A 25,399-nucleotide genomic window follows, 5' to 3' on the forward strand; every position below is an offset into this window, starting at 1 on the left:
ATCAGCAAACAGAGGTCCTGAAAGCTCAACTCCATCCACAGCGTTAAGGTTGACTCTACTTTGAGGAGGCAGCTCTTCCCCAGTCGAATTTTGAGTGCCTTCCAACCTGAGGGGCTCATCTTCTGGCACTACATCAGAAAATGTTCTGCTACTATTTATAAGGTTTTCACTGGTCAATTATTTCAGATGTAGACTACAAGGTCCTTCTTCCTAGTCTGCCTTAGTCTGGAGGCTCTGCTGAAATCTGTCCACCAAAGGTGACCCTGCTGGTATTTAAAATACTGCTGGCAAAGCTTTCAGTATTACAGCAACACACAAGGCACCACAGTAAGACAAGCTAGTAGAAAGCATCCATAATTTACAACTAATTGATAGTTTCTGGTATTTAAGTCTTATCACTCTATCTACATATTTAAAAAGCTGCAGAAGGAAAAGGATTGCATCTTATGCTGATTTGAAACACCCACAATATTTAATACAAATGGAACCCTCCATAAACATTCAATAAATGCTTCTTGACTGACTGCTAAAAATCTGACCTTTAACATCTTGGCCATTCCTATCATTTTTGTTGTCATTTTCCAATCCTGGAAGTAAAATTGCCTTTATCTCTCTTTTGTTTTTTTAATTTATTGTGCTTTAGGTGAAAGTTTATAGCGCACATTAGTTTATCTCATTTAAGAATTTACAACAAATTGTTTTTTCACTTTGGTTGCAATCCCTGCAATGTGTCAGCACACCCTCTTTCCACTGTGGGTTCCCTATGCAGTTTTCCTGTCCCCTCCTGCCTTCTTTGCTTTTGGGCAGATGTTGCCCATTTGGTCTCATATAGTTGACTGAACTAAGAAGCACTTTACTGTTTGTTTTACAGGCCCATCTAATCTTTGACTGAAAGGTGGACTTTGGGAGTGGCCTCAGTTCTGAGTTAGTAGGGTGTTCAGAGGCCATAGTCTGGCGTTCCTCCAGTCTCTGTCAAACCAGTAAGTCTGGTCTTTTGTTTTATGAATTTGAATTTTGTTCTATATTTTTCTCCTGCTCTGTCTGGGATGCTCTTTGTGATCGCTGTCAGAGCAGTTAGTGGTGGTAGCCACGCACCATCTAGTGTTCTAGGCTTAGGCTGGTAGAGGCTATAGTTCATGTGGTCTGTTAGTCCTTTGGATTAACATTTCGCTTGTGTCTTTGGTTTTCTTTATTCTCCTTTGCTCCAAACGGGATGGAACCGATAGATGTATCTTAGTTGGCCACTCACAAGCTTTTGAGATGCCAGGTGCTACTCACCGAATTAGGATGTACAACATTTTCTTTATAAACTACATTATGCCAGTTGACCTACATGTCCCAAGATCATGGTCCCCAGCCCTCAGCCCCAGTAACTTGGTCCCTCAAGGTATTTGGATATGTCTAGGAAACTTCTATGACTTTGCCTTGACCAAGTTGTGCGGACTTCCTCTATATTGTGTAGCGTCTTTCCCTTCACCGAAGTTAACATTCGTCTACTATCTAGTTAGTAATTTCCCCCTCCTTACCCCTCCACTCCCTTGTAACCACCTGTCTTAGTTATCTAGTGCTGCTGTAACAGAAATACCACAAGTGGGTGGCTTTAACATAAATTTATTCTCTTACAGCTAGGAGGCTAGAACTCTGAATTCAGGGTGCCAGCTCCTGAGTAGTGCTTTAGCTCTCTGTTGGTTGTGGGTAAAGGTCCTTGTCATCAATCTTCCTGTGGTCCAGGGGGAGCTTCTCAGCACAGGGACCCCAGGTCCGAAGGAGACACTCTGCTCCCAGCACTTCTTTCCTGGTGGTATGGGGTACCTCTCTTCTCTGCTTGTTTCACTCTTTTATATCTCAAAAGAGATTGACTCAAGATACAATCTAATCCTGTAGATTGAGTCCTGCCTCATTAACATAACTACCTTTTAATCCTGCCTCATTAACATCACAGAGGTAGGATTTAAAACACATAGGATAATTACATCAGATCACAAGATGGTGGACAACCACACAATACTGGGCATCATGGCCTAGCCAAGTTGACAGACATTTTGGGGGGACAAAATTCAGTCCATAATACCATCATGTTTCCTTCTGTGTGTAAACCTTTTCTTGAGTTTTTGTAATAGTGATTTCATACAATATTTGTCCTTTTGTGATTGACCTATTTCACTCAGCATAATGCCCTCCAGATTCATCCATGTTGTGAGATGTTTCTCAGGTTCATCATTGTTCTTTTTCATTGTGCAGTATTCCATTGTATGCATGCACCATAATTTACCCGTTTATCTGTTGATGGGCACTTAAGTTGTTTCCATCTTTTTGCCACTGTGATAACACTTTAATGAACATGGGTGTACGTACGTTTATTTGTTTGATGGCTTTTATTTCTCTAGGATATATTTCTAAGAATAGGATTAATGGATCATATGGCATTTCATTTCTAACTTTTTAAGGAGGCGCCATATCGTTTTCCATAGTGGTTGTACCATTTTACATTCCCATCAGCAATGCATACAGTTCTAATCTCCCCACAACCTCTTAATATTTGTTATTTTCTGTTTGTTTAATTAGCGCCAGTAATGTTGGTGTAAGATGGTATCTCATTGTAGTTTTGATTTACATTTCTCTAATGGCTAACGATCATGAGCATTTCCTTATGTGTCTGTTAGCTGACTGAATGTCTTCTTTGGTGAAGCAGCTGTTCATATTCTTTGCCCATTTTTTAATTGGACTATTTGTCTTTTTTTTGTTGAGGTGTTGAAGTGTTTTGTAAATTTCAGAGGTTAGACCTTTGTTGGATATATCATAGCCAAAACTTTTTTTACCAGTCTGTAGGTTCTCTTTTTACTCTTTTGGAGAAGTCTTTTGATGAGCATAAGTGTTTAATTTTTAGGTGCTCCCTGCTATCTAGTTTATCTTCTGGTGTTTGTGCATTGTTAGTCATGTTTGTATTCTACTTATACCGTGTATTAGGGCCCCTATGTCGTCCCTATTTTTTCTTCCATGATCTTTATTCTGCTTTTATTTAGGTCTTTGATCCATTTTGAGTTAGTTTTTATGTATGCTGTGAAGTATGGATCCTGTTTTGTTTTTTTACATATTTGCATCCAGTTTTGCCAGCATTATTTGTAAATGGGACTGTCTTTTCCCCATTTAATGGACTTCAGCTGTTTGTGAAATATCAGCTGCCTGTAGCTGGATGGATTTACATCTGGGTTCCGGATTTTGTTCCATTGGTCTATGTGTCTGTCGTTGGATCAGTACCAGGCTGTTTCGACTACTGTGGCTGTATAGTAGGTTCTAAGATCAGGTAGTGTGGGGCCTCCCACTTTGTTCTTCTTCTTTAATAATGCTTTACTTATCTGGGGCCTCTTCCCTTTCCATATAAAGTTGGTATTAGTTTCTCCATCTCTTTAAAGAATGCTGTTGGAATTTGGGTCAGGACTGCATTATATTTGTAGGTCACTTTGAGTAGTACTGACATTTTCACAATACTGAGGACCTTTCCTACCTTTTAGACATTCTTATGGATTGAATTGTGTTCCCCCAAAATGGGTGTTGTAAATCCAAACCCTTATATATGTGGATATAATCTCATTTGGGAAAGGGTTTTCTTTGTTATGTTAATGAGGCCATGCCAGTATAGAGTGTGTTCTAAGCCAATCACTTTTGAGATATAAAAGGAGCAGATTAAGCACAGAAGAAAGCAAGGACAAATGCGGGAGGATTCATGCCACCTGTAGCTCTCCAAGGAACACCTGAGATGAATGCTAAAGAAGTTGAGACAAAAATTTTCCCCCAGAGCGGACAGAGAGAGCCTTCCCCTGGAGCGAGCACCCTCAGTTCAGACTTTTAGCCTCCTAAACTGTGAGAAAATAATTTTCTGTTTGTTAAAGGCACCCACTTGTGGTATTTCTGATATAGCAGCACTGAGAAACTAAGACAGAGATTCATTCTTTCTCAAAATGATACAAAGAACCTTTCACAATTTTTTTCATACCCATTCATCTTTCTGCTTCCCTTCTTTGTCTTTTCTGGGTCCCAAACCTTCCCCATGTCATCTGGACTAACATTTGGAAGTTTATGGATAAGGGCGTCAATAAATAAGAGGATCAACAAACTCAACATATGATTCTTTTTAGAACTATTTGTTCTGTGTTACTAATAGGGAAATAAAGACAAGTCTTTTGCTACTTTAAAATGTTTATATTTTGGGGATCTTTATTAAACAGCATTAAAGAAATTAATCTCCTTATTATAATTGGCAATTATCTCTAAGACTCAACTAATAATTTCTCTGCTAATTTGAAACACTCTAGATTAAAAAAAAAAAAAAAAGATTAGTTCTTCTCAAAATTTGGGAAATAACCAAAATACTCACCAAGAGGAGACTGGGTACACAAATTGTAGTAAATGCATACAATCGGATGTTGCTGTTGTTGGTAGCCATGGAGTGGGCTCCAACTCAAGGCAACCCTAACTAAACGTTGCCTGGTCTACACAATAGTATACTACTCAGCAATAAAAAGAAGTGAACTATGGATATATGCCATAACATGATGAATCTCAACATAATTATGCTAAGTGAAAGAACTCATAAAAACCCATTGTTGTCAAGTCAATGCCGACTCATAGTGACCCTATAGGACAGAGTAAAATTGTTCCATAGGGTCTCCAGGGAGCACCCGGTGGATATGAACAGCAGACCTTTTGGTTAGCAGCTGAACTCTTAACTACTATGCCACCAGAGTTTCCAAGTGAAAGAAGGCAGATATAAAAGACAACATGATTCCATTATGTTAGGTTTTAGGAAATTCAGACTAGGCCATATTGACAGAAATCAGGTCAGCTGTTGCTTGAGCATGGGGGGAGGGGCAAGAGGGAGAAATTAGAAAGAGATAAGAGGAAACTTTTTGGGGGTGATGGATACATTCATTATCTTGATTGTGGTGATAATTTCATGAGTATAAGTACATGAAAACTTAGAAAAGTGTATACTTTAAATATATGCAGTTTATTGTATGTCAGTAAAGTTGTTTAAGAAATTCAATGTGCATCTGAATCACCTGAGGATCTTATTAAAACATAGGTATGAGTCATCAGATCTGGGGCGAGCCTGAGATTCTGCATTTCTAATACCTCCCAAGTGATGCTGTAGTTGCTGGTCTATGGACCGTATTTTGACTAGCAAGGTTCTAGATGGCCTAATGCTACAGTATTTTCTATAGTTTGAATGTTGCAGTATCTGGTACACCTTTCCTTTTCTTATGTTTTTTCCTGAAAAAAAACATAAGAAAAGAAATAAAAACTTACTTTGGCAGGAAACCACATGTAGGCACCATCTTCAGGATACATGAACATTCCATATTCTGGTTTGGTCATCTCTTCAAATACACAGTGGAAGAATTCTGACTTGACTCCTCCAGCCACAGAAGTAATTTCTTCAATAAATTCAATCTGAGGAAAGAGAATGCACTTCCAGGTTCAGATTTAAAATACAATGCCATGATCTCCTAGACATGCAAGCGAACTCAGTTAAGATCTGCAAAGCAACCCAGATGAGTTCAGCCTAGATTAGCAGATCCTCAGCTGAACTGCACATTTGTGAAATAAATGATTGTTATTTTAAGCTTTGGAATGAGTCATTACGCAGCATTTTTAAAGCCAAAGGTAACTAATAGTTGACTCATAACCTGTTCTCTGAAGGATAAGAGGAGAATTTTTGAAATCATAAGACTGATAACTATAGTTACAAATGCAGATTCTTATAAGAAGGCCTTTGCTACACTGTAAATGCTACCACCCCCCACATCAATAAAATATCCAATGAGACTTTTTACTGTACCACTAATTCTTTACTTAGGTCATTGACTTCAGCTTGGCTTAATTGTCGCAGAGCATCTTCAACCAGGTGATTCCGTCTGACTCTCAGCTTAAACTGGGGAGGTGAAGGAAATTCACTCTTTCTCTGTATAACCATGTGCATAAATTCCTGCTCAAATTTCTCTCTTGAACCCTAGGAAAATAAATATTTTACTTGGTTTCTCCTTTTGAGCTTACCTCCCAGGAAGTATTTAATATTTCAACTAAATATTTTACAGAGTCTTGTGGTCAAGTCTTTCCTAATCCCTCATGGTGTGCAACCTGCTTAAGTCCACTGTCCACCTAGCCCTCACTAACAGAGTAGCAGATTTGTTTTTGTTAATTGTCATTGAGTCAATTCCTATCCTTGCATGCAGGGTAGAACCGCTTCACAGGGTTTTCAAGGCTGTGACCTTTCAGAATCAGATGGCCAGGCCCATCTTTTGAGGTACCCTTTGAAAAGTGGGTTTGAACCTCCACCTTTTCAGTTGAGTCCTTAATCATTTGCACCACTCAAGACAGAGAGAAATATTGCTGTACAAGGGAATACCATAGAGGGGGAGACTTGTTTAAAGGGAACTTTAAGGGAAATTTAGATTTGAAAAGGATAGACACAACCCATCTTCTCCCTTTGCAAGAGATGACTTAAAAATGAAAGATGGTCTAGATAGATCTCCTTGTAAACATACTGATGACAGACTTCTGGAAAATACACTAATATTATCCAGAAGGTGAGTCCTTATCTATGCAATGCTATCAGTAGATGTACCTGGTCTGTCCAGGTTGTTTACTGTAAATAAACCTGGGATTTATGGATTTCTGCAGCATGGCTTATTGTAAAAATATAATGTAAGCGATGTAATTAATAGGATATAAAGAGGAAATGTTCTATAACTGAAATGGCTACTTTATGCAAATGATGTCCCAGACTCCTTCACGTTTCACCCAGATGACCTGTATCCTTTGAATTATTAAAAAAAAAGTACCAGGTGTGATTTCTGATTTTCTGTGACTCTTCAAAGTATAAAGGTTATAAATAAATAGACATGAACCTTTCCTGAAGAACGACCTAGCTTCAAGCAATCAGAAAATGTTTGGAAAAGCTTTAGCATAATATATATGCTTACCTGAGAACTAGCGCTGATCAGAAAGACAAAATAGTATGTAAATGTTATGCAGCAATAATACATCTACCCAGGAAATAAGCAGAAGGAGGAATAAAGAGTAAACTAACTAACTGACTCATAGGCATCATCTGGGAATAAAAGAATTATCAGTTGGAGTTTACAAACCAAGTAGTTGTTGCTTAACCAGAGACAAAAAAACCAAAGACTTTAACACTAAGCACATACCCAGACCCAGAGCCCAGAGCCATCATAGTAGTAACTAAAACTGGATCAAGGAGGACAAGGGAAGGAGAAAGATAATTTCAGTATTGCTCATAGTAGGAAAACAACAGATAGTATGTAAAGAAAGTAAGGACTACTGGATTACATAAAGGTGTTAGATTAAAGGCAAATGCTAGGCAAAAGGGAAACCTCCCTAAATACCAAAAGAAATACAAAAAATAAGAGAGAAAGAAGATAAAATAAATTACATTAAGAAAGACTGAGGATTTGTGCATATATTAAACACAACCCAAAGCAAAGCAAGGAAAGGGCAATGGTATATAATGTAAATGCAAAATTAGATTTGGATAGCAGACAGTCAAGTCAAAAAGAGATTTAAAAAGGGAAGGGAACACAGTGTAATACTAAATTATAATGTAAATGATAATTCACAAATTACAATGAAAATATAACAATTATCAATACCTGTCTATGTGCCAAATAAAGGAGGCTTAATGGCACTGTGATTAAGCACATGGCTGCTAACTGAAAGGTAGGTGGTTCGAACTCACCAGCTGCTCTAAGGGAGAAAGATGTGGCAATCTGCTTCCTTAAAAACTACAGCCATCCAAACAGTATGGGGCAGTTCTAATCTGTTCTATAGGGTCAATATGAGTAATAATTGACTTGACGGGAATGGGTTATGAACCAAATAACAGCAGTAAAGTTCACAGAACAGGAATAACAGCAGATGGAAGAAAAACAGAAGAAGTCACATTAGTAATAGGGGAATTTAATAATCTCAGACAGATAAAGTAGAAAAAAATGGTAAATTTTAATTCTTGTTATTGTTGTTAGGTGCTGTCAAGTTGGTTCTGACTCACAGTGACCCTAGTTACAACAAAATGAAACACTGCCTGGTCCTGTGCTACCCCCACAATCATTGCTATGTTTGAGCCCGTTGTTGCAGCCACTGTGTCAGCCCATCTCATTGAGGGTCTTCCTCTTTTTGGCTGACCCTCTACTTTACTAAGCATGCTGTCCTTCTCCAGGGTCTGGTCCCTCCTGATAGCATGTCCAAAGTATGTGAGATGAAGTCTTGCCATCCTCGCTTCTAAGGAGTGTTCTGGGTGCACTTCTTCCAAGACACATTTGTTTGTTCTTCTGTCAGTCCATGGTCTATTCAATATTCATTGCCAATGCCATAATTCAAAGACATAAATTCTTCTTCAGTCTTCCTTATTCATCATCCAGCTTCTGCATGCAAGTAAGGCGATTGAAAGCACCATGGTTTGGGTCAGGCGCATCTTAGTCCTCAAAATGACGTCTTTGCTTTTTAACACTTTAAAGAGTTCTTTTGCATCAGGCTTGCCCAATGCAATTTTTTTTTTTTTTTTTTTCCCAATGCAATAAGTCATTTGATTTCCTGACTGCTGCTTCCATGGGTGTTGACTATGGATCCAAGCAAAATGAAATTCTTCACAACAATCTTTTCTCTGTTTATTGTTATGTCACTTACTGGTCCAGTTGCGAGGATTTTAGTTTTATGTTGATGCGTAATCCATACTGAAGGCTATGATCTTTGATCTCCATCAGTGAGTGCTTCAAGTCCTCTTCACTTTCTGCAAGCAAGGTAGTGTCATCTGCATATCACAGGTTGTTAATAAGTCTTCCTCCAATCCTGATGCCCTGTTCTTCATATAGTCCAGCTTCTCCGATTAATACTCAGCACACGGATTGAATAAGTATAGTGAAAGGATACAACCCTGATGCAAACCACTCCTGACTTTAAACCACATAGTATCCCCTTGTTCTGTCTGCACGACTGCCTCTTGGTCTATGCACAGGTGTCTCATGGGCACAATTAAGTGTTCTGGAATTCCCATTTTTTACGATGTTATCCATAATTTGTTATGATCCACACAGTTGAATGCCTTTGCATATTCAATAAAACACAGGGAAACATCTTTCTGGTATTCTCTGCTTTCAGCCAAAATCCATCTCACATCAGCAATGATAACCCTCTTTCCATGTTCTCTTCTGAATCTGGCTTGAATTTCTCGCAGTTCCCTATCAATGCACTGCTGCAACTGTTTTTGAATTATCTTCACAAAGTTTTACTTGCTTGTGATATTAATGATATTGATTGATTATTTGTGCCTTCTGTTGGATCACCTTTCCTTGGAATGAACACAAATATGGAACTCTTCCAGTTAGTTGGCCAGGTAGAGTATTCCAAATTTCCTGGCATAGATGACTTAGTGCTTCCAGTGTTGCATCCATTTGTTGAAACATCTTGATTGGTATTCCATCAACTCCTGGACATTTGTTTCTCGCCAATGTCTTCAGTGCAGCTTGGACTTCTTCCTTCAGCACCAGCAGTTTCTGATCCTATGCTACCTCCTGAAATGGTTGAATGCCTACCAATTCTTTTTTGTGTAGTGACTCTGTTCCTTCCATCTTCTTTGGATGCTTCCTCCATAGTTCAATATTTTCCCCGTAGAATCCTTCAGTATTGCAAATCAAGGCTGGAATCTTTTCTTCAGCTCTTTCAGCTTGAGAAATACTGAGGATTTTCTTCCCTTTTGGTTGTCTAACTCCAATCCTTTGCACATTTCATTATAATACTTTATCTTCTCCAGCTGCCCTTTGAAATCTTCTGTTCAGCTCTTTTACTTCGTCATTTCTTCCACTTGCTTTAGCTACTCTACATTCAAGAGTAAGTTTTAGAGTCTCTTCTGACATCCATTTTGTTCTTTTCTTTCTTTCCTGTCTTTTTAATGACCTTTTGCTTTCTTCACATGTGACATCCTTGATGTCATCCCACAATCAGTCTAATCTTTGGTCATTACTGTTCAATGTGTCAAATCTACTCTTGAGATGGTCTCTAAATTCAGGTAGGATATACTCAAGGTTGTACTTTGGCTCTTGTGCACTTGTTTTAATTTTCTTCAGCTTCAACTTGAACTTGCATATGAGCAATTGACGGTCTGTTCTGAAGTTAATCCATGGCCTTGTTCTGGCTGATAATATTGAGTTTCTCCGTTGTCTCTTTTCACAGATGTAGTCAATTTGATTCCTGTGTATTTCATCCAGTGACGTCTATGTGTATAGTTGCTATTTATGTTGTTGAAAAATGGTATTTCCAATGAATAAGTCATTGGTCTTGCAAAATTCTATCATTTGATCTCTGGTGTTGTTTCTATCACTAACACTGTTTTTTTAACCACTGATGTTCCTTCTTTGTTTCCAACTTTCCCATTCCCATCACCAGCAATTATCAATGCATTTTGATTGTGTATTTGATTAATTTCAGACTGTAGAAATTGGTAAGACTCTTCGATTTCTTCATCTTTGACATTAGTTGTTGGTGCATAAATTAGAATAATAGTTGTATTAACTGGTCTTCCCGTAGGCATATAGATATTATCTTATCACTGACAGTGTTGTATTTCAGGATAGATCTTGAAACGTCCTTTTTGACAATGAATGCAATGCCATTCCTCTTCATTTTGTCATTCCCAGCATTGTAGAACACATGATTGTCCAATTCGAAATGACCAATACCAGTCCATCTCAACTCACTAATGCCTACGATATTGATCTTTATGCATTCCATTTCATTTTTAACAACTTCCAATTTTCCTAGACTCATACTTCATACATTCCATGTTCTTATTATTAATGGATGTTTGCAGCTGTTTCTTCTCAGTGCCATACCAGCAAATGAAGGCTTCGAAAGCTCAATGCCATCCACATCATTACAGTCGACTCTACTTTGAGGAGGCAGGTCTTCCCCAGTTGTATTTTGCGTGCCTCCCAACTTGAGGGGCTCATATTGCAGCAGTATATCAGACAATGTTTTGCTGCTATTCATAAAGTTTCCACCAGCCAATTTTTTTTTTTTTTTAGAAGTAGATAGTAGATTCTCTCTTATTCGGAAAGCTCCACTGCAATGTGTCCACTATGGGTGTCCCTGCTGGTGTTTGAAATATCAGTGACTTAGCTGTTGTGATGGAGACTTAGATCATGGATTTTCAGGAATTGCTTCTTCTGTGAAGCCTTCTTGAACCCCTTAAATTTTTCCCCAATCACAAGATTTCTCACACTATACGCCAGATACCTGGTTACTTGTCATTATTACCCATTAGACCATGTGTTGGCGATCCATGGACCTCTTTACTGCTGAATAAATTCCATCGTATGGTTATATCAGTTTGTTTATCCATTTATCTGTTGATGGACGTTTGGACTATTTCCAAATTAGAGCTATTATGAATAAAGCTTCTGTGAACATCCATGTACAGGTCTTTGTGTGGTCAAGTTTTCACATCTCTGGGGTAAATATTTAGAAGTGGAATTGCTGAGTCATAAGGTAAATATAGAGGAGCCCTGGTGACACAACATTTAAGTGTTTGGCTACTATACAAAAGGGTGGCAGTTCAAATCCACCCAATGGATCCCTGGGAGAAAGACTTGGGGATTTACTTCCGTAAAGATTATATCCAAGAAAACCCTATGGGGCAGTTCTACTCTGTCATGTGGTATCATTATGAGTCAAAAATTGTATTCCACAGCACCTAACAACCACAACAAGGGGTAAATATAGGTCTCACTTGATAAGAAACTACCAGACTGTTTTACAAAGTTGTACCATTTTCTATTCCTACCAGCAAGCAACACACAAGAGTTCCATTAGCTTTAAATCCTTGGAAACACTTGATATTGTCAGAAATTTTAACTATAGCCATTCGAGTGGGTAGACAGTACCTCTCTCTTTTTGAGACTTTTAAATGAAACATGTTATACTGCCTACCTAATAAGAGTCCCTGGGTAGCACAAACGGTTAAGCACTTATCTTAGGCTGGGTTCTCTAGAAAAGCAAAACCAGTAAAGCGTATAAATATAGATACAGAGAGAGATTTATATCAAAAAAAATGGCTGGAATGTCCCAAGTCCATGGATTAGGATAGAGGCTTCTCCCGATTCATGTAGCCACAGTGGCTGGAGAACCCAAGATCAGCAGGTTGGACAGCAGGGCTCCACTCAGAGGTTGTGAATATTGATGAATCCGAAGATGCACAGATAAGCTGATAGCTCAAGTCCCAAGAACCAGAGGTCAGACAAACAGGGGGCACCTGCAGGATCCAGAGCAAGCAAAAGGCCAGAACATCTGCTTATTTTTCAGATGCAGGCCATGTCTTCAAGGAAACTCCCTTTCAACTGCTTGGCTACTCACAGCATATTCCATCATGGGAGTGATCACATAAAAACACTGAGAATCATGGCCCAGCTGAACTGACATACAATCTTAACCATTACAGCACTCGGCTGCTAGCTGAAAGGTTAGTAGTTCAAACCCACCCAGAGGTGCCTCAAAAGACAGACCTGGTGATCTGCTTCCAAAAGGTTACAGCCTTGAAAACTCTACGGTGCAGTTTTACTCTGCACAGAAGGGGTCTCTGTGAGTCAGAATTGACCCGATGGCAACTAACAACAATAGACTCCTTAATAACGTCCCACTGTTTATTTCTTTCAGCTTTTCTTTCTGTTCATCTCTTCCTTTTTTCCCCATTCTGTGCTTCTTTGCACGTCTAGTAAATTTTGATTGGTTGCCAGACATGGAAGAGTTACATAGCTGAGTGTTTAGATTTTGTAGTCTTCCTTTAAAGAGTACTGAATTTTGTTCTGACAAATACCTGAATTACTTGCAGATCAGCTTGACCCATCTCAGTCTTGCATTTTTTTTTTCTTATTGTGGTGAAAATATAAATAAAACATACACCATCGCAACAACTTCTGCATGTGCAATTCAGTGACATTGATTACACTCTTCAACTTGTACAACCATTCTCACTATCCTTTCCTCAACCATCCCAACCATTAACATAAACTCAGTGCCCCCTACATAAAAACTTTTCCTTTCTCCCACCCTCTCTTCCCAGGTTGTTATTGTTGTTGCCAGGTGTTTGGAGTTCAAGTCAGTTTCAATTCATAGCCACTCTATGTACAACAGAAGGAAATACTGCCTGGTTCTGTGCTATCCCCATAATTTTTGCTATGTTTTGAGTCCATTGTTGCAGCTACTGTGTCAGTTCATCTCTTTGAGGGTCTTCCTCTTCTTCACTGACCCTTTACTTTACTAAGCATGAAGTCCTTCTCCAGGGACTGGTCCCTCCTGATAACATGTCCAAAGTACATGAGACGAAGTCTTGCCATCCTCATTTTTAAGGAGCATTCTGGCTATACTTCTTCCAAGACAGATTTGTTCATTCTATTCCATATTCATTGTCAACACCATAATTCAAAGGCATTGATTATTTTTTGGTCTTCCTTATTCATTGTATAGCTTTCACATACATATGAGGTGATTGAAAATACCATGGCTTGAGTCAAGCGCATCTTAGTCCTCAAAGTGACACTTTGCATTTTAACACTTCACAGAGGTCTTTTGCAGCAGATATGCTCAATGCAATACTATGTTCTTTGATTTTTTTTTAATTGTACTTTAGTTGAAGGTTTACAGAGCGAACTAGCTTCTCATTAAACAATTAATACACATACTGTTTTGTGACATTGGTTGTCAACCCCACGGCATGTCAACACTCTCCCCTTCTCGACCGCTAATCCCCCCATTACCAGCTTTCCTGTCCCGTCCTGCCTTCTCATCCTTGCCCCTGGGCTGGTGTGCCCACTTAGTCTCGCTTTGTTTTATGGGCCTATCTAATCTTTAGCTGAAGAGTAAACATCAGGAATGACTTGATTTCTGAGCTAAAAGGGTGTCCAGGGCCACTCTCTCAGTGTTTCTCCAGCCTCTGTCAGACCAGTAAGTCTGGTCTTTTTTTTTCTTCTTCTTTATTTGAGTTAGAATTTTGTTCTACATTTTTCTACAGCTCTGTCCGGGACCTCTATTGTGATCCCTGCCAGAGCAGTTGGTGGTGGCAGCCAGGCACCATCTAGTTGTGCTGGACTCAGTCTGGTGACGTTGTTTGATTTCTTTACTGCTGTTTCCACAGGCGTTAATTGTAGATCCAAGTAAAATGACAACTTCGATATTTTCTCCGTTTATCATGATGTTGCTTATTGGTCCAAATGTGAGGATTTTTATTTTCTTTATGTTGAGGTATGATCCAAACTGAAGTCTGTAGTGTTTGATCTTCATCAGTAAGTGCTTCAAGTCCTTTTCACTTTCAGCAATCAAGGTTGTGTCATCTGCATATTGCAGGTTGTTAATAATTCTTCCTCCAGTCCTGATGTTACATTCTTCTTCATATAGTCCAGCTTCTCAGATAATAGCTCAGCATACAGATTGAATAAATATGGTGAAAGAACACAACCTTGACACACACATCTTCTGATTTTAAACTACGTAGTATCCCCTTCTATTAGAACTGCTTCTTGGTCTATGAACAGGTTCCTCAGGAGCACACTGAAGTGTTCTGGAATTTCCATTCTTTGAAATGCCAAGAAATTTGGAAGACATCTACCTGGCCAACTGACTGGAAGAGATCCTTATTTGTGCCCATTCCAAAGAAAGGTGATCCAATGGAACGCAGAAATTATTGAACGATATCATTAATATCATATGTAAGTAAAATTTTGCTAAAGATAATTCAAAAATGGCTGCAGCAGTACATTGACAGGGAACTGCCAGAAATTCAAGCCAGCTTCAGAAGAGGATGTAGAATGAGGGATATCATTGCTGATTGCAGATGGATCTTGGCTGAAAGCAAGGAATGCCAGAAAGATGTTTACTTGTGTTTTATTGATTAGGCAAAGGCATTTGACTTCATGGATCATAACAAATCATGGATAACATTGTGAAGAATGGAAATTCCCACCCTAATAACCACTAATAATCTTTGGTTTCTATATATTTATTTCATATAAGACCATACAATAGTTGTCCCTTTGTGACTGACTTATTTAGCTCAGCATGATGTTTTCTGGGTTCATCCATGTTGTGGCATGTATCAGAAATTCATTTCTCTTTATGGTTAAATAATATTCTTTTGTTTGCATATGCCACATTTTATTTATCCATTCATCTGTTGATGGACATTTTGGTTGTTTACATTTTTTGGCTATTGTGAGAAATACTGCAATGAACATTGGTGTACAGGGTTCTGTTTGTGTTCCTACCTTCACTTCTTCTGTGTATATACCTAGCATTGGGGTTACTGGGTTATATGGTAGTTCTATGTTTGTCTCAATTATCTAGTGCTGCTGTAACAGAAATACCACACATGGACCACTTTAACAAAGTGAAATTTATTCTCTCACAGTCTAGAAGTCCCAATTCAGGGTGTTAGCTCCAGGAGGAAGACTTTCTCTCTCTGTTGTTCTGGGGAAAGGTCCTTATCTTCAGTCCTCCCCTGGTCTAGGAGCTTCTCTGCACAGGGATCTCAGGGTCCAAAGGACTTGCTCTGTTTCAGGTTCTGCTTTCTTGGCAGTATGAGGTCCCCTGTCTCTTTGCTCACTTCTCTCTATCTCAAAAGAGATTGACTCAAGATACAACCCAATCTTGTAGATTGAGTCCTGCCTCATTAACATAACTACCTCTAATCCTGCCTCATTAACATCACAGGGGTAGGATTTATAACACATAGGAAAATCACATCAGATGACAAAATGGTGGACAATCACACAATACTGGGAATCATGGCCTAGCCAAGTTGACACATATTTCTGGGGGACATAACTCAATATATAACAATGTTCAACTTATTGAGGAACTGTCAAACTGTTTTCCACAATGGCTGTACAATTTTACATTCCCAGGAGAAGTGGATGAAGGTTCTGGTTTCTCCACAACCTTATCAACACCTGCTGTTTTCCTTTTTTTTTTTTTTTTTTTGTCATTTCCATTCTAATGGGGGTGAGTTGATATCACATTGTAGTTTTGATTTGCATCTTTGTAACAGCTAATGATGTTGAGCATCTTTTCATATGCATGTTGGCCATTTGAATACCCTCTTTGGTGATATGTTTGTTGAAGCCCTTAGTCCATTTTTGATTCGGTTGTGTTTCTGCTGATGATTTGTAAAAGAATTTTATGTATTTTGGATATTAGACCCTTATCTGATATGTGGTTCCCGAGAATTTTCTCCTAATCTGTATGTTGTCTTTTCACCTTCTTGATTAGTCCTTTGATGAACAAAATTATTTAATTTTCAGAAGTCTCATTTATCTATTCTGTCTTTTGCTGTTAGTGCTTTTATTGTCATATCTGATAACCCATCATAAAAAAATTAGGCCCTTTAGCCACTTCCCCCTATTTTCTTCTAAGAATTTCATGATTTTATTTTTTCATGTTTAGGTCCTTGATTCATTTTGAATTGGTTTTTGTGTATGGTGTGAGGCATGCATCTTGATCCATTCTTGTGTATATTGGAATCCAATTTTCCCAGCACCATTCATTAAAGAGATTCTTCTTTCCCCATTGCATGAACTTAGCGCCCTTGCTGAAAATCAGTTGACCATAGATGTATGGACTTATTCCTGGACTTTCAATTCCATTCCATTGGTCTAGATGTCTGTTATTATACCAGTACCAGGCTGTTTTAATTACTGTGGCTTTATAGTATGTTTTGAAATCACGAAGTGTGAGTCCTCCTACTTTATTCTTCTTCTTCAAGATTGCTTTAGCTATTAGAGGTCCGTTGACCTTCCATATAAATTTGAGGATTGGCTTTTCTATTTCTGTAAAGAAGGCCGTTGGAATTTTGGTGGGGATTGCATTGAATTCATAGATTGCTTTCAGTCAGACTTGATTTTATGCTTTTTTAGAGCAAAGCTACATTAACCTTTACTATAGGACTGATATTGTTGTTAGGTGCTGTTGAGTTGGTTTTGACTCATAGCGACCCTATGTACAACAGAATGAAACACATTCTGCACCATCCTCACAATTATTGCTATGTTTGATAGAAACGATGCCGGAAATTGCATGATAGAATTTTGCAAGACCAGTAACCTATTCGCTGGAAATACCTTTCTCAACAATACAAATGGTGACTATACACATGGACCTCACCAGAGTGAATACACAGGAATCAAATTGACTACATCTGTGGAAAGAGGTGATGGAGAAGCTCAATATCATCAGTAAGAACAAGGCCAGGGGCTGACAGCAGAACAGGCCATTAACTGCCCATATGCAAGTTCAAGTTGAAGCTGAAGAAAATTAAAGCAAGTTCACGAGAGGCAAAGTATGACCTTGAGTATATCCCACTTGAATTTAGAGACCATCTCAAGAATAGATTTGACACATTGAACACTAATAACCAAAGGCCAGAAGGGTTGTGGAATGACATCAAGGACCCTAGGACTAGTTTAGCCTTAATGCAAAGGTGTGACCCTTCTGGAGTCTCTATGATTGTCCTGAGTGTTCAGTGAGGTGCTTTTACTATGGATGCTTTGAATTTCAGTGTCTCCCAGCCTGTGCAAGCTCTGGTAATTGCTCAGTTATTAGCTTACTGACAGTTGTTCTTTGACCAGCCTTGTGGGGTTTTGCCTTCTATATGCCCAGATTGTTATTCAGGCAGACATTCAGGGTACACCCATTCAGATTTCTAGAGCTATCTCTACATAGTTCCCTTCCATCTTGTAGTTTGCTCCACAAATTCTGCCACCTCAGCTTCTCCAGTCACTGATCTTTGACTACTCAATTTAGGGAGGCTACCATACTCTAGATGGGCAGTTCTAATCCACAAGGCGCTCCTTGGAAACCCTGCGAGGCAGTTCTACTCTGTTCTGTAGGGTCACTATTAGTCAGAATTGATTTGACGGCAATGGTTTTGTTTTGTTTTGTTTTGTTTTTTAACCACACTCTGCTTGAGTTCCCCACTCTGTACCGAGGTCTAGAAATTGCCTCCAGGCAGGAAACCAAGGCAATCATTGAATTTACCTTGTTTGTCTTCCCTTTCTTGGGGATAATGAACTGCCTATTGTCCCAATATCTGAAAACAGCTGTTTCACATACAGTATCCAATTTTCTTGTTTTGTTTTTACTGTCGTTGCTAGTGTTGCTTGTTTGTTCGTGTAAGAGCAAGTTTCCTAGTTGCTCTTTTAAGGCCAGAAGCAGAGGCTGTAATGTTAAATTTGAATTGGAATTATTAAGAAGTAATGATTTTTTTCCTACTTATGAAAATATGTAAGTTCAAGTTCTATCCACTGAGATGTCCTAGAAATAATGGCAACTCAGTTGTAATGAGCATTATGGTGACTAGATCATGACTTATAAATGCCTTTCCCTCTGAAAGGGAGTCAGGGCTCCTTGCAGCAATAACTAATTCCAGCTCCGGGACAGAACTTGTATAAGATGAGGCTGGGACACCTTATTGTGCCAGAAAACAAGGAAGCTTTTGAAGAATTATAGACAAGGGAACCAGATGAAGGGGCTTGCATTGGCAAAAGGGTATTTAAGCATTTGAAACAAAAGCAAAAAACAAACAAAGCAAAACAAAAAAACAAAGTCAGCCAAGTTTTAAAAAATACTCAAGTCCTTACTGATATTCAAATAAAGATACACTCAGAAATAAAGAGAAATAAAATCCTATTCAACACCATTAAAAGTTACTTCAACACCAACTGCTCCCTATGAAAACTGGTAACTAAAGGGAAAGGATTAAGCATTACACCACCTTTCCTATGTGAATGGTTTTTCAGGGTAACCAAATAACCCTGACTTATGACGAACAGTTCTTTAGAAAACTCTGGTTAATGATTTCGGAAGGAATGATAGGATTAGAAATATCGCTACTTTGCAAACCTTAACAAAAGATTATATATAGGCAAAGTTCATAAGTGAATGAAATTATTAAATAAAAAGCTGATGGGAAACTTTACAATGGAAGAATCCTGTGGTCACCACCTGAATCTATTGATAAATCTCAGTATGAACAAGAGTGGGACAACTAGACAAAATGCAATGAAGTGTGGCGAGGTGAAAAGAAATTGGGCCTGGGAGTTACTTTAAAATCCTTCAAAAACAGTAACTACCAAAACAACAAAAGTGAAAGATGAAGCAAGTGTGGCAAAATACTGATAACTATTGAATCTTGGGGTTCATTGTGTATGTGTGAAATTTTACATAATAAAAAAGTTGAAAGTAGGCACACATACCTGCATTTTTATAAATGAATCAGCTGTGAACAATTTCATCTTGGAGAGAAAATTAAAGACAAATGGAAAGTCACTGAAAATAACTGGACTGATGTTATCTGCAGGTACCTAAAAAATAAACAGACACAATAGTTTTGATAATTAAAAAAGGAAAACATCATTCCTTTACCTTATTACCTAAAATTTGTTCCCTCTTTCAGGATCTGTTCTTAAGAATCCAAATTGCCAAGAAACAAATTTCTTTAAAAATGTATTTGTTTTGCAAATGAAAGGTGTTCAAGTTTTTAACAATCATCTAATTTTGCAAATTTGGAATTGCAATGAGAAATTTTTCAAATCTTGATTTATCAGAGGGATACCTGCACAATTACTAATGCGTCCTTTTTAAAATATGAGAATTTTCTGAGGTACAAATGTTATTCTTACCAGGTTTTTACTCCGAAAGAATACTCTGGCTCTATCTACAACAAAGTCGAGCGAGTTGGTGAGTTCATCTATGTTGAAAGCATTTTCAGGCAGTTGAGTGTTAGCTTTGTTTACCTTAAAAAAAACGTGACCTGTGAATTTCATTTTGTATCAATAAGTAATTTAATATATGACATATATGTATTCATTATTAATTCATTATATATGTATTAATTAATTTGCACATTTGTCAGGCATGGGACAAACTATAAGATAATGGTCCTTGTCCAGCTTAAGCTGGTCCTGCACAAGTTATTGTTCAGTGCAGGTGTTGGCAAACATCTTCTTAAACAGTCAGACAGTAAATATTTTAGGCTTGAGGACCACATAGTCTCTGTCACAACCTTTCAACTCTGCAACAATAGTAAAAAAGCAGCCATAGACAATACATAAGCAAATGTGCACAAATGTATTCCAATGAAATTTTACTTAAAAAAACGAAAGACTGGCTCATGGATTGCCAACGCATGGTCTAGTGGGTAATAATGACAATAAACGGGCATCTAGGGTAGAATGTGAGAAATCTTATAAACGGGGAAGGACTTAAGAGGTTCAAGGAGGCTTCTCAGAGAAAGTAATGGCTGAAAATCAATGATCTGAGCCTCTGTTGCAACAAACTAATCCAAAAGACATAAGGTAGAAAACAAGAAAGGTAGAACTATAAATTAAGGAAATAAAAAACGTATGAACAGGAGAGGGGCTCGACAAACAAAAAGGCTGGCTCTTTAAAAAAGAATAAAAAAAAACCCCTTTCTGGTAAGACTGATCGAAGGGGAGAAAAGAAAATGCAAAATTACTAACATCAGGAATGACAATGGCAGGGGGAACTACAGATTGTAATGAGATTGAAAGATAAAATTTGCAGGGCATCTCTACAAAACCAACAGTCAACATCATTCTCAATGGAGAGAGGCTAAAAGCATTCCCTCTGCGAACAGGAACAAGACAAAGATGCCCTCTATCACCACTCCTATTTAACATTGTGCTGAAAGTCCTAGCTTGAGCAATAAGGCAAGAAAAAGAAAAAACGGGCAACCAAATTGGAAAGGAAGAAATAAAACTATCCCCATTCACAGACATACGATCCTATACATAGAGAACCCCAAAAATTCCACAAGAAAATTACTGGAACTAACAGAAAGACTCAGCAGAGTAGCAGGATACAAGCTCAACATACAAAAATCAGTTGGATTCCTATACGCCAACAAAGAGAGCTTCAAAAAGGAAATCAGGAAAACAATGCTATTTATAATAGCCCCTAAAGGGATAAACTACTTAGGAATAAATCTAACCAGGGATGTAAAAGACCTATACAAAGAGAACTACAAAACACTACTTAGAAACCAAAACAGACCTGCATAAATGGAAAAACATACCATGCTCACAGAGAGGAAGACTCGACCTTGTGAAAATGACAATTCTACCCAAAGCACTCCGTAGATATAATGTAATCTCGATCCAAATACTAAGAGCATTCTTTAATGAGATGGAAAAACTAACCATCAAATTTATATGGAAAGGAAAGAGGCCCCAGATAAGCCAAGCATTACTGAAGAAAAAAGAACAAAGTAGGAGGCATTCCACTACCTGATCTCAGAACCTAGTATTCAGCCACCATAGTCAAAACAGCCTGATACAGTTACAATGACAGACACATAGACCAATGGAACAGAATCAAGAACCCAGAGGTAAATCCATCCACCTATGACCAGCTGATCTTTGATAAAGGATCAAAGTCCATTAAATGGAGAAAAGACCCATACCTCACACCATACACAAAAACTAACTCAAAATGGATCAAAGACCTAAATATAAAACCTAAACCTATAAAGATCATGGAAAAAAAATAGGAACAACGCTAAGGGCCCTAATACATGGCATAATTAGAAAACAAACCGTAACTAAGAAGGCATAAACACCAGAAGATAAACTAGATAACTGGGAGTTCCTAAAAATTAAACACGCTTATCAAAAGACTTCTCCAAAAGAATAAAAAGAGAACCTACAGACTGTGGAAAAAATTTTGGCTATGACGTATTCAAGCTCTAATATCTAAAATCTATAGAACACTTCAACATCTCAACAGCAAAAATGCAAATAACCCAATTAAAAAATGGGCAAAGGATATGAACAGACACTTCACCAAAGAAGACATTCAAGTAGCTAACAGACACTTGAGGAAATACTCTTGATCCTTAGCCATTAGAGAAATGCAAATCAACTACAATGAGATACTATCTCACACCGGCATTACTGGCACTAATCAAAAAAACAGAACATAACAAATGTTGAGAGGTTGCGGGGAGATTTGGAACTCTTAGGCACTGTTGGCAGGATTGTAAAATGGTACAACCACTATGGAAAATAATATGGTGTCTCCTTAAAGAACTGGAAGTAGAAATACCATACTATCCACCAATTCCACTCCTAGGACTATATCCTAGAGAAATAAGAGCCATCACACAAATAGACATACACACACCCATGTTCACTACAGCATTATTCACAATAGTAAAAAGATGGAGACAACTCAGTGCTCATCAATAGATGAATAGATCAGTTATGGCACATACACACAATAGAATACTTTGGAAGGATAAAGAACAACAATGAATCTGAGAAACATCTCACAACATGGATTAATCTGGAGGGCATTATGCTGGGTGAAAGAAGTCAGTCACGACAGGACAAATATTGTATGAGACCACTATATAAAAACCAAGAAAAGATTTACACACAGGAAAAAACAATCTTCGATGGTTATGAGGAAGGGAGGAGAAATCACCAATTAGACAGTTGACAAGTGCTAACTTTGGTGAAGGTAAAGACAACATACAATATAGGGGAAGTCAGCACAACCTGACCAAGGCAAAGTCACAGAAGCTTCCTAGACACATCCAAACACCTTGAGGGACCAAATTACTGGGGCTGAGGGCTGGGGATCATGGTCTCGAGGAACATCTAGGTCAATCGACATAACATACTTCGTAAAGAAAATGTTCTCCAGCCTTCTTTGGTGAGTAACGTCTAGGGTCTTAAAAGCTTGGAAGTGGCCATCTAAGATACATCTATCGGTCCCATCACATTCAGAGCAAAGGAGAATGAAGAAAACCAAAGACACGGGGAAAGATTAGTCCCAGAAGAACTGGTGGTGCCTGGCTATCACCACCACCTCTCTGACAGGGATCACAAAATTCACACACAAAAAGACCAGACTTAATGTTGTGACAGAAACTGGAAGAACCCCAGAAACTACGGCCCCCAGACACCTGCTAACTCAGAACAGAAGCCACTACTGAAGACTACCTTTCAGCCAAAGTTAGACAGGCCTATAAAACAAATAATGACACACTTATGGAATGTGGTTCTTAGTTTAATCAAATATACAAAACCAAATGGGCAGCACCTGCCCAAAAGTAAAGAGAAGGCAGGAAGGGGCAAGAAAACTGGACGAATAGACAGGGAGAACCTAGGGTAGAAAGGAAAATCGGGAGAGCGCTGACACATTGCAGGGATTGCAACCAATGTCACAATGCAATTTGTGTGTAGGTTTTTAAAAAAGAAACTAATTTGTGCTGTAGACTTCTACCTAAGACATAATAAAAAATTTTAAAAAAGGAGAAAATTTGAGAACCTAGGTAAACAAATTTCAAGAAAAATAAAACAGACACAAGAAATAGAAAATCTGAACAATTCTCCAGTTATGAAATGAGTTAAACTCATAATTTTAAGCATTCCCACAGAGAAATCTCCAGATTCAAAAGAGTTCACAGACTAATTCTACCAATTATCCAAGGAAAACTCATGTCACCATTACACAATCTCTTCCATAGCATAGAAAAAGAAGGTATACCTCCCGTATCATTTCATGATAGCTTGATCCAGAAACCCAGGAGGGATATTATGAGAAAGTAAAGTAACAGGCCAATTTTTCTCATGAACATAGATACAAATATCCAAAACAAAATATTAGCAAACTGAATCTGTTGATATATATGAAAAACATAATATATCATGAGCAAGGGGGACTAATTTAAGGAGGCAAGGTTAGTTCAGCAGTTGAAAATCCATCTGTATACAGAAACTAATTTAATAAAATTCAGTGTTCATTCATGAAAAAAAAAAGCTCTTAGCAAAATAGGAATAAAATGAAACTTCCTCACCCATTAAAAGGTTTCTAAAAAACCCCACAGCAAACATAAAACTTAATGTTACAGTTCTCCCTTCGAGATCAAGAACAAGATTATAAAACATTGTACTGGAGGTTCAAGCCAGTGAAGTAAGTTAAGAAAAAGAAAGAAATAAAACTGTGATTACTCTCAATTAATATTACCGTATGCATAAAAAATCCAAAGGAATCAATAGGTAAGTATAAACAGGTGAATTTAGCAAGATTGCTAAAAACAAGGTTAAACAAAATTAACTTCATTTCTATACACTGACCTTTTCTACTCAGAGTGCAGTCCTTTGACCGGCAGCATTGACATCACCTGGGAACTTGTTAGAAATGCAGAATCTTAGGCCCCACAACAGGCTTACTGGACCAGAATCTGCATTTTAACAAGATCTTCAGGTAATTAGTATGCATATTAAATTTCGAAAAGCGCTGCTCTAGATGCGTTTGACGTCAGCGCCAGTCAGTATATAACCAGGCTTACCCCCTTTTTTTTTTTACCCCTGGTCTCTATCTCTGAAATTTAAGAGGTCCTCTGGGAATCCCTGATCTTTGTGGGAATTCAGTCAACTCCTCTGGAATATTATGTTCTTAGCTCTGGTTAAGAGCACAATTTAATTCCTATTTCACTGAGACAATCACCCAAAGTAGAATGAAGACGGTATAATCAAGCCCTGTGACTTAGGATGCCACTGACTCCAGGTATCCCTGCTAGAACAGACCTTGCGCTCTGAGTGGCCCAAATGTTCCCAGGGCTGCACAGCATGTGGACACCAAGTCCTCATGGCCTCACCTGATCCACAGTGGGGTTTAACAAACATTCTAATATGGACTGTTAGAATCACAAGATTTAGCATTATTCATCGGACCCTTGCTTTGTTCAGGCCACAGTCCTCTGCAAACCTTTTTTCTTCTCTTTTTATTTAATTCTTGCAGAGTTATAAAGTACATAAATCTTTAATGTACAGTTTGAAGAGTTTTTACGTACATATACACCTGTGTAAGCACTGCCCAGATCAAGGCATGGAACACTTTGAGCAGCATCTAGCAGGCTTCCTCAGCCTCCCTCAAAGTCAATCACCCTTCCAAGAGATAACTACTAGTTTGACTTCTATCACTGTAGATTAGCTTTGCCTGTTTTTGAAATTCATATATATGAAATCATAGAATATGTGATCTTTTGCTCATCACTATGTTGGTCAGATTCATTCCTGTTGTATTTGGCACTGTCTCCAGTGTGCTTTTTCTTAATGAAAGAAGTCCATTACAAAGCATCTTCCTAAGTTCTCGTGAGGCTTCTCAGCTTTTAAATCTCCAATTATTTTCTTTCAAACATTTCCCTTGTATATATTACTTTACAAATTAATATAATTACTTTATATTCCATAATAATTGACTCATCATGATTCTTAAGAAGACAACTGGCTGAGACCTAGATTTTGATTTAGCA

At 38.1% G+C, this 25,399-nt stretch overlaps 1 protein-coding gene across 5 annotated transcripts in view; it reads right to left on the bottom strand.

Annotated features, from left to right (window-relative positions):
• HERC6 (HECT and RLD domain containing E3 ubiquitin protein ligase family member 6) overlaps window positions 1-25,399 on the bottom strand; it is a 71,230-nt gene that overhangs the window by 17,602 nt on the left and 28,229 nt on the right. For 3 of the 5 annotated variants that reach the window (XM_023553260.2, XM_023553258.2, XM_023553257.2), the window contains 5 exons: window positions 19,737-19,850; window positions 19,311-19,418; window positions 18,094-18,273; window positions 5,840-6,010; window positions 5,308-5,451 (listed from right to left, as the gene is read on the bottom strand). In XM_023553260.2, coding sequence (XP_023409028.1) covers window positions 5,308-5,451; window positions 5,840-6,010; window positions 18,094-18,273; window positions 19,311-19,418; window positions 19,737-19,850 — 717 coding nt within the window. The remainder of the gene's footprint in view (window positions 1-5,307; window positions 5,452-5,839; window positions 6,011-18,093; window positions 18,274-19,310; window positions 19,419-19,736; window positions 19,851-25,399) is intronic. The other 2 variants (XM_023553259.2, XM_023553261.2) reach the window with 2 other exon arrangements.

This window comes from Loxodonta africana, chromosome 5, assembly GCF_030014295.1.
Source record: "Loxodonta africana isolate mLoxAfr1 chromosome 5, mLoxAfr1.hap2, whole genome shotgun sequence".
Taxonomy (NCBI): domain Eukaryota; kingdom Metazoa; phylum Chordata; class Mammalia; order Proboscidea; family Elephantidae; genus Loxodonta; species Loxodonta africana.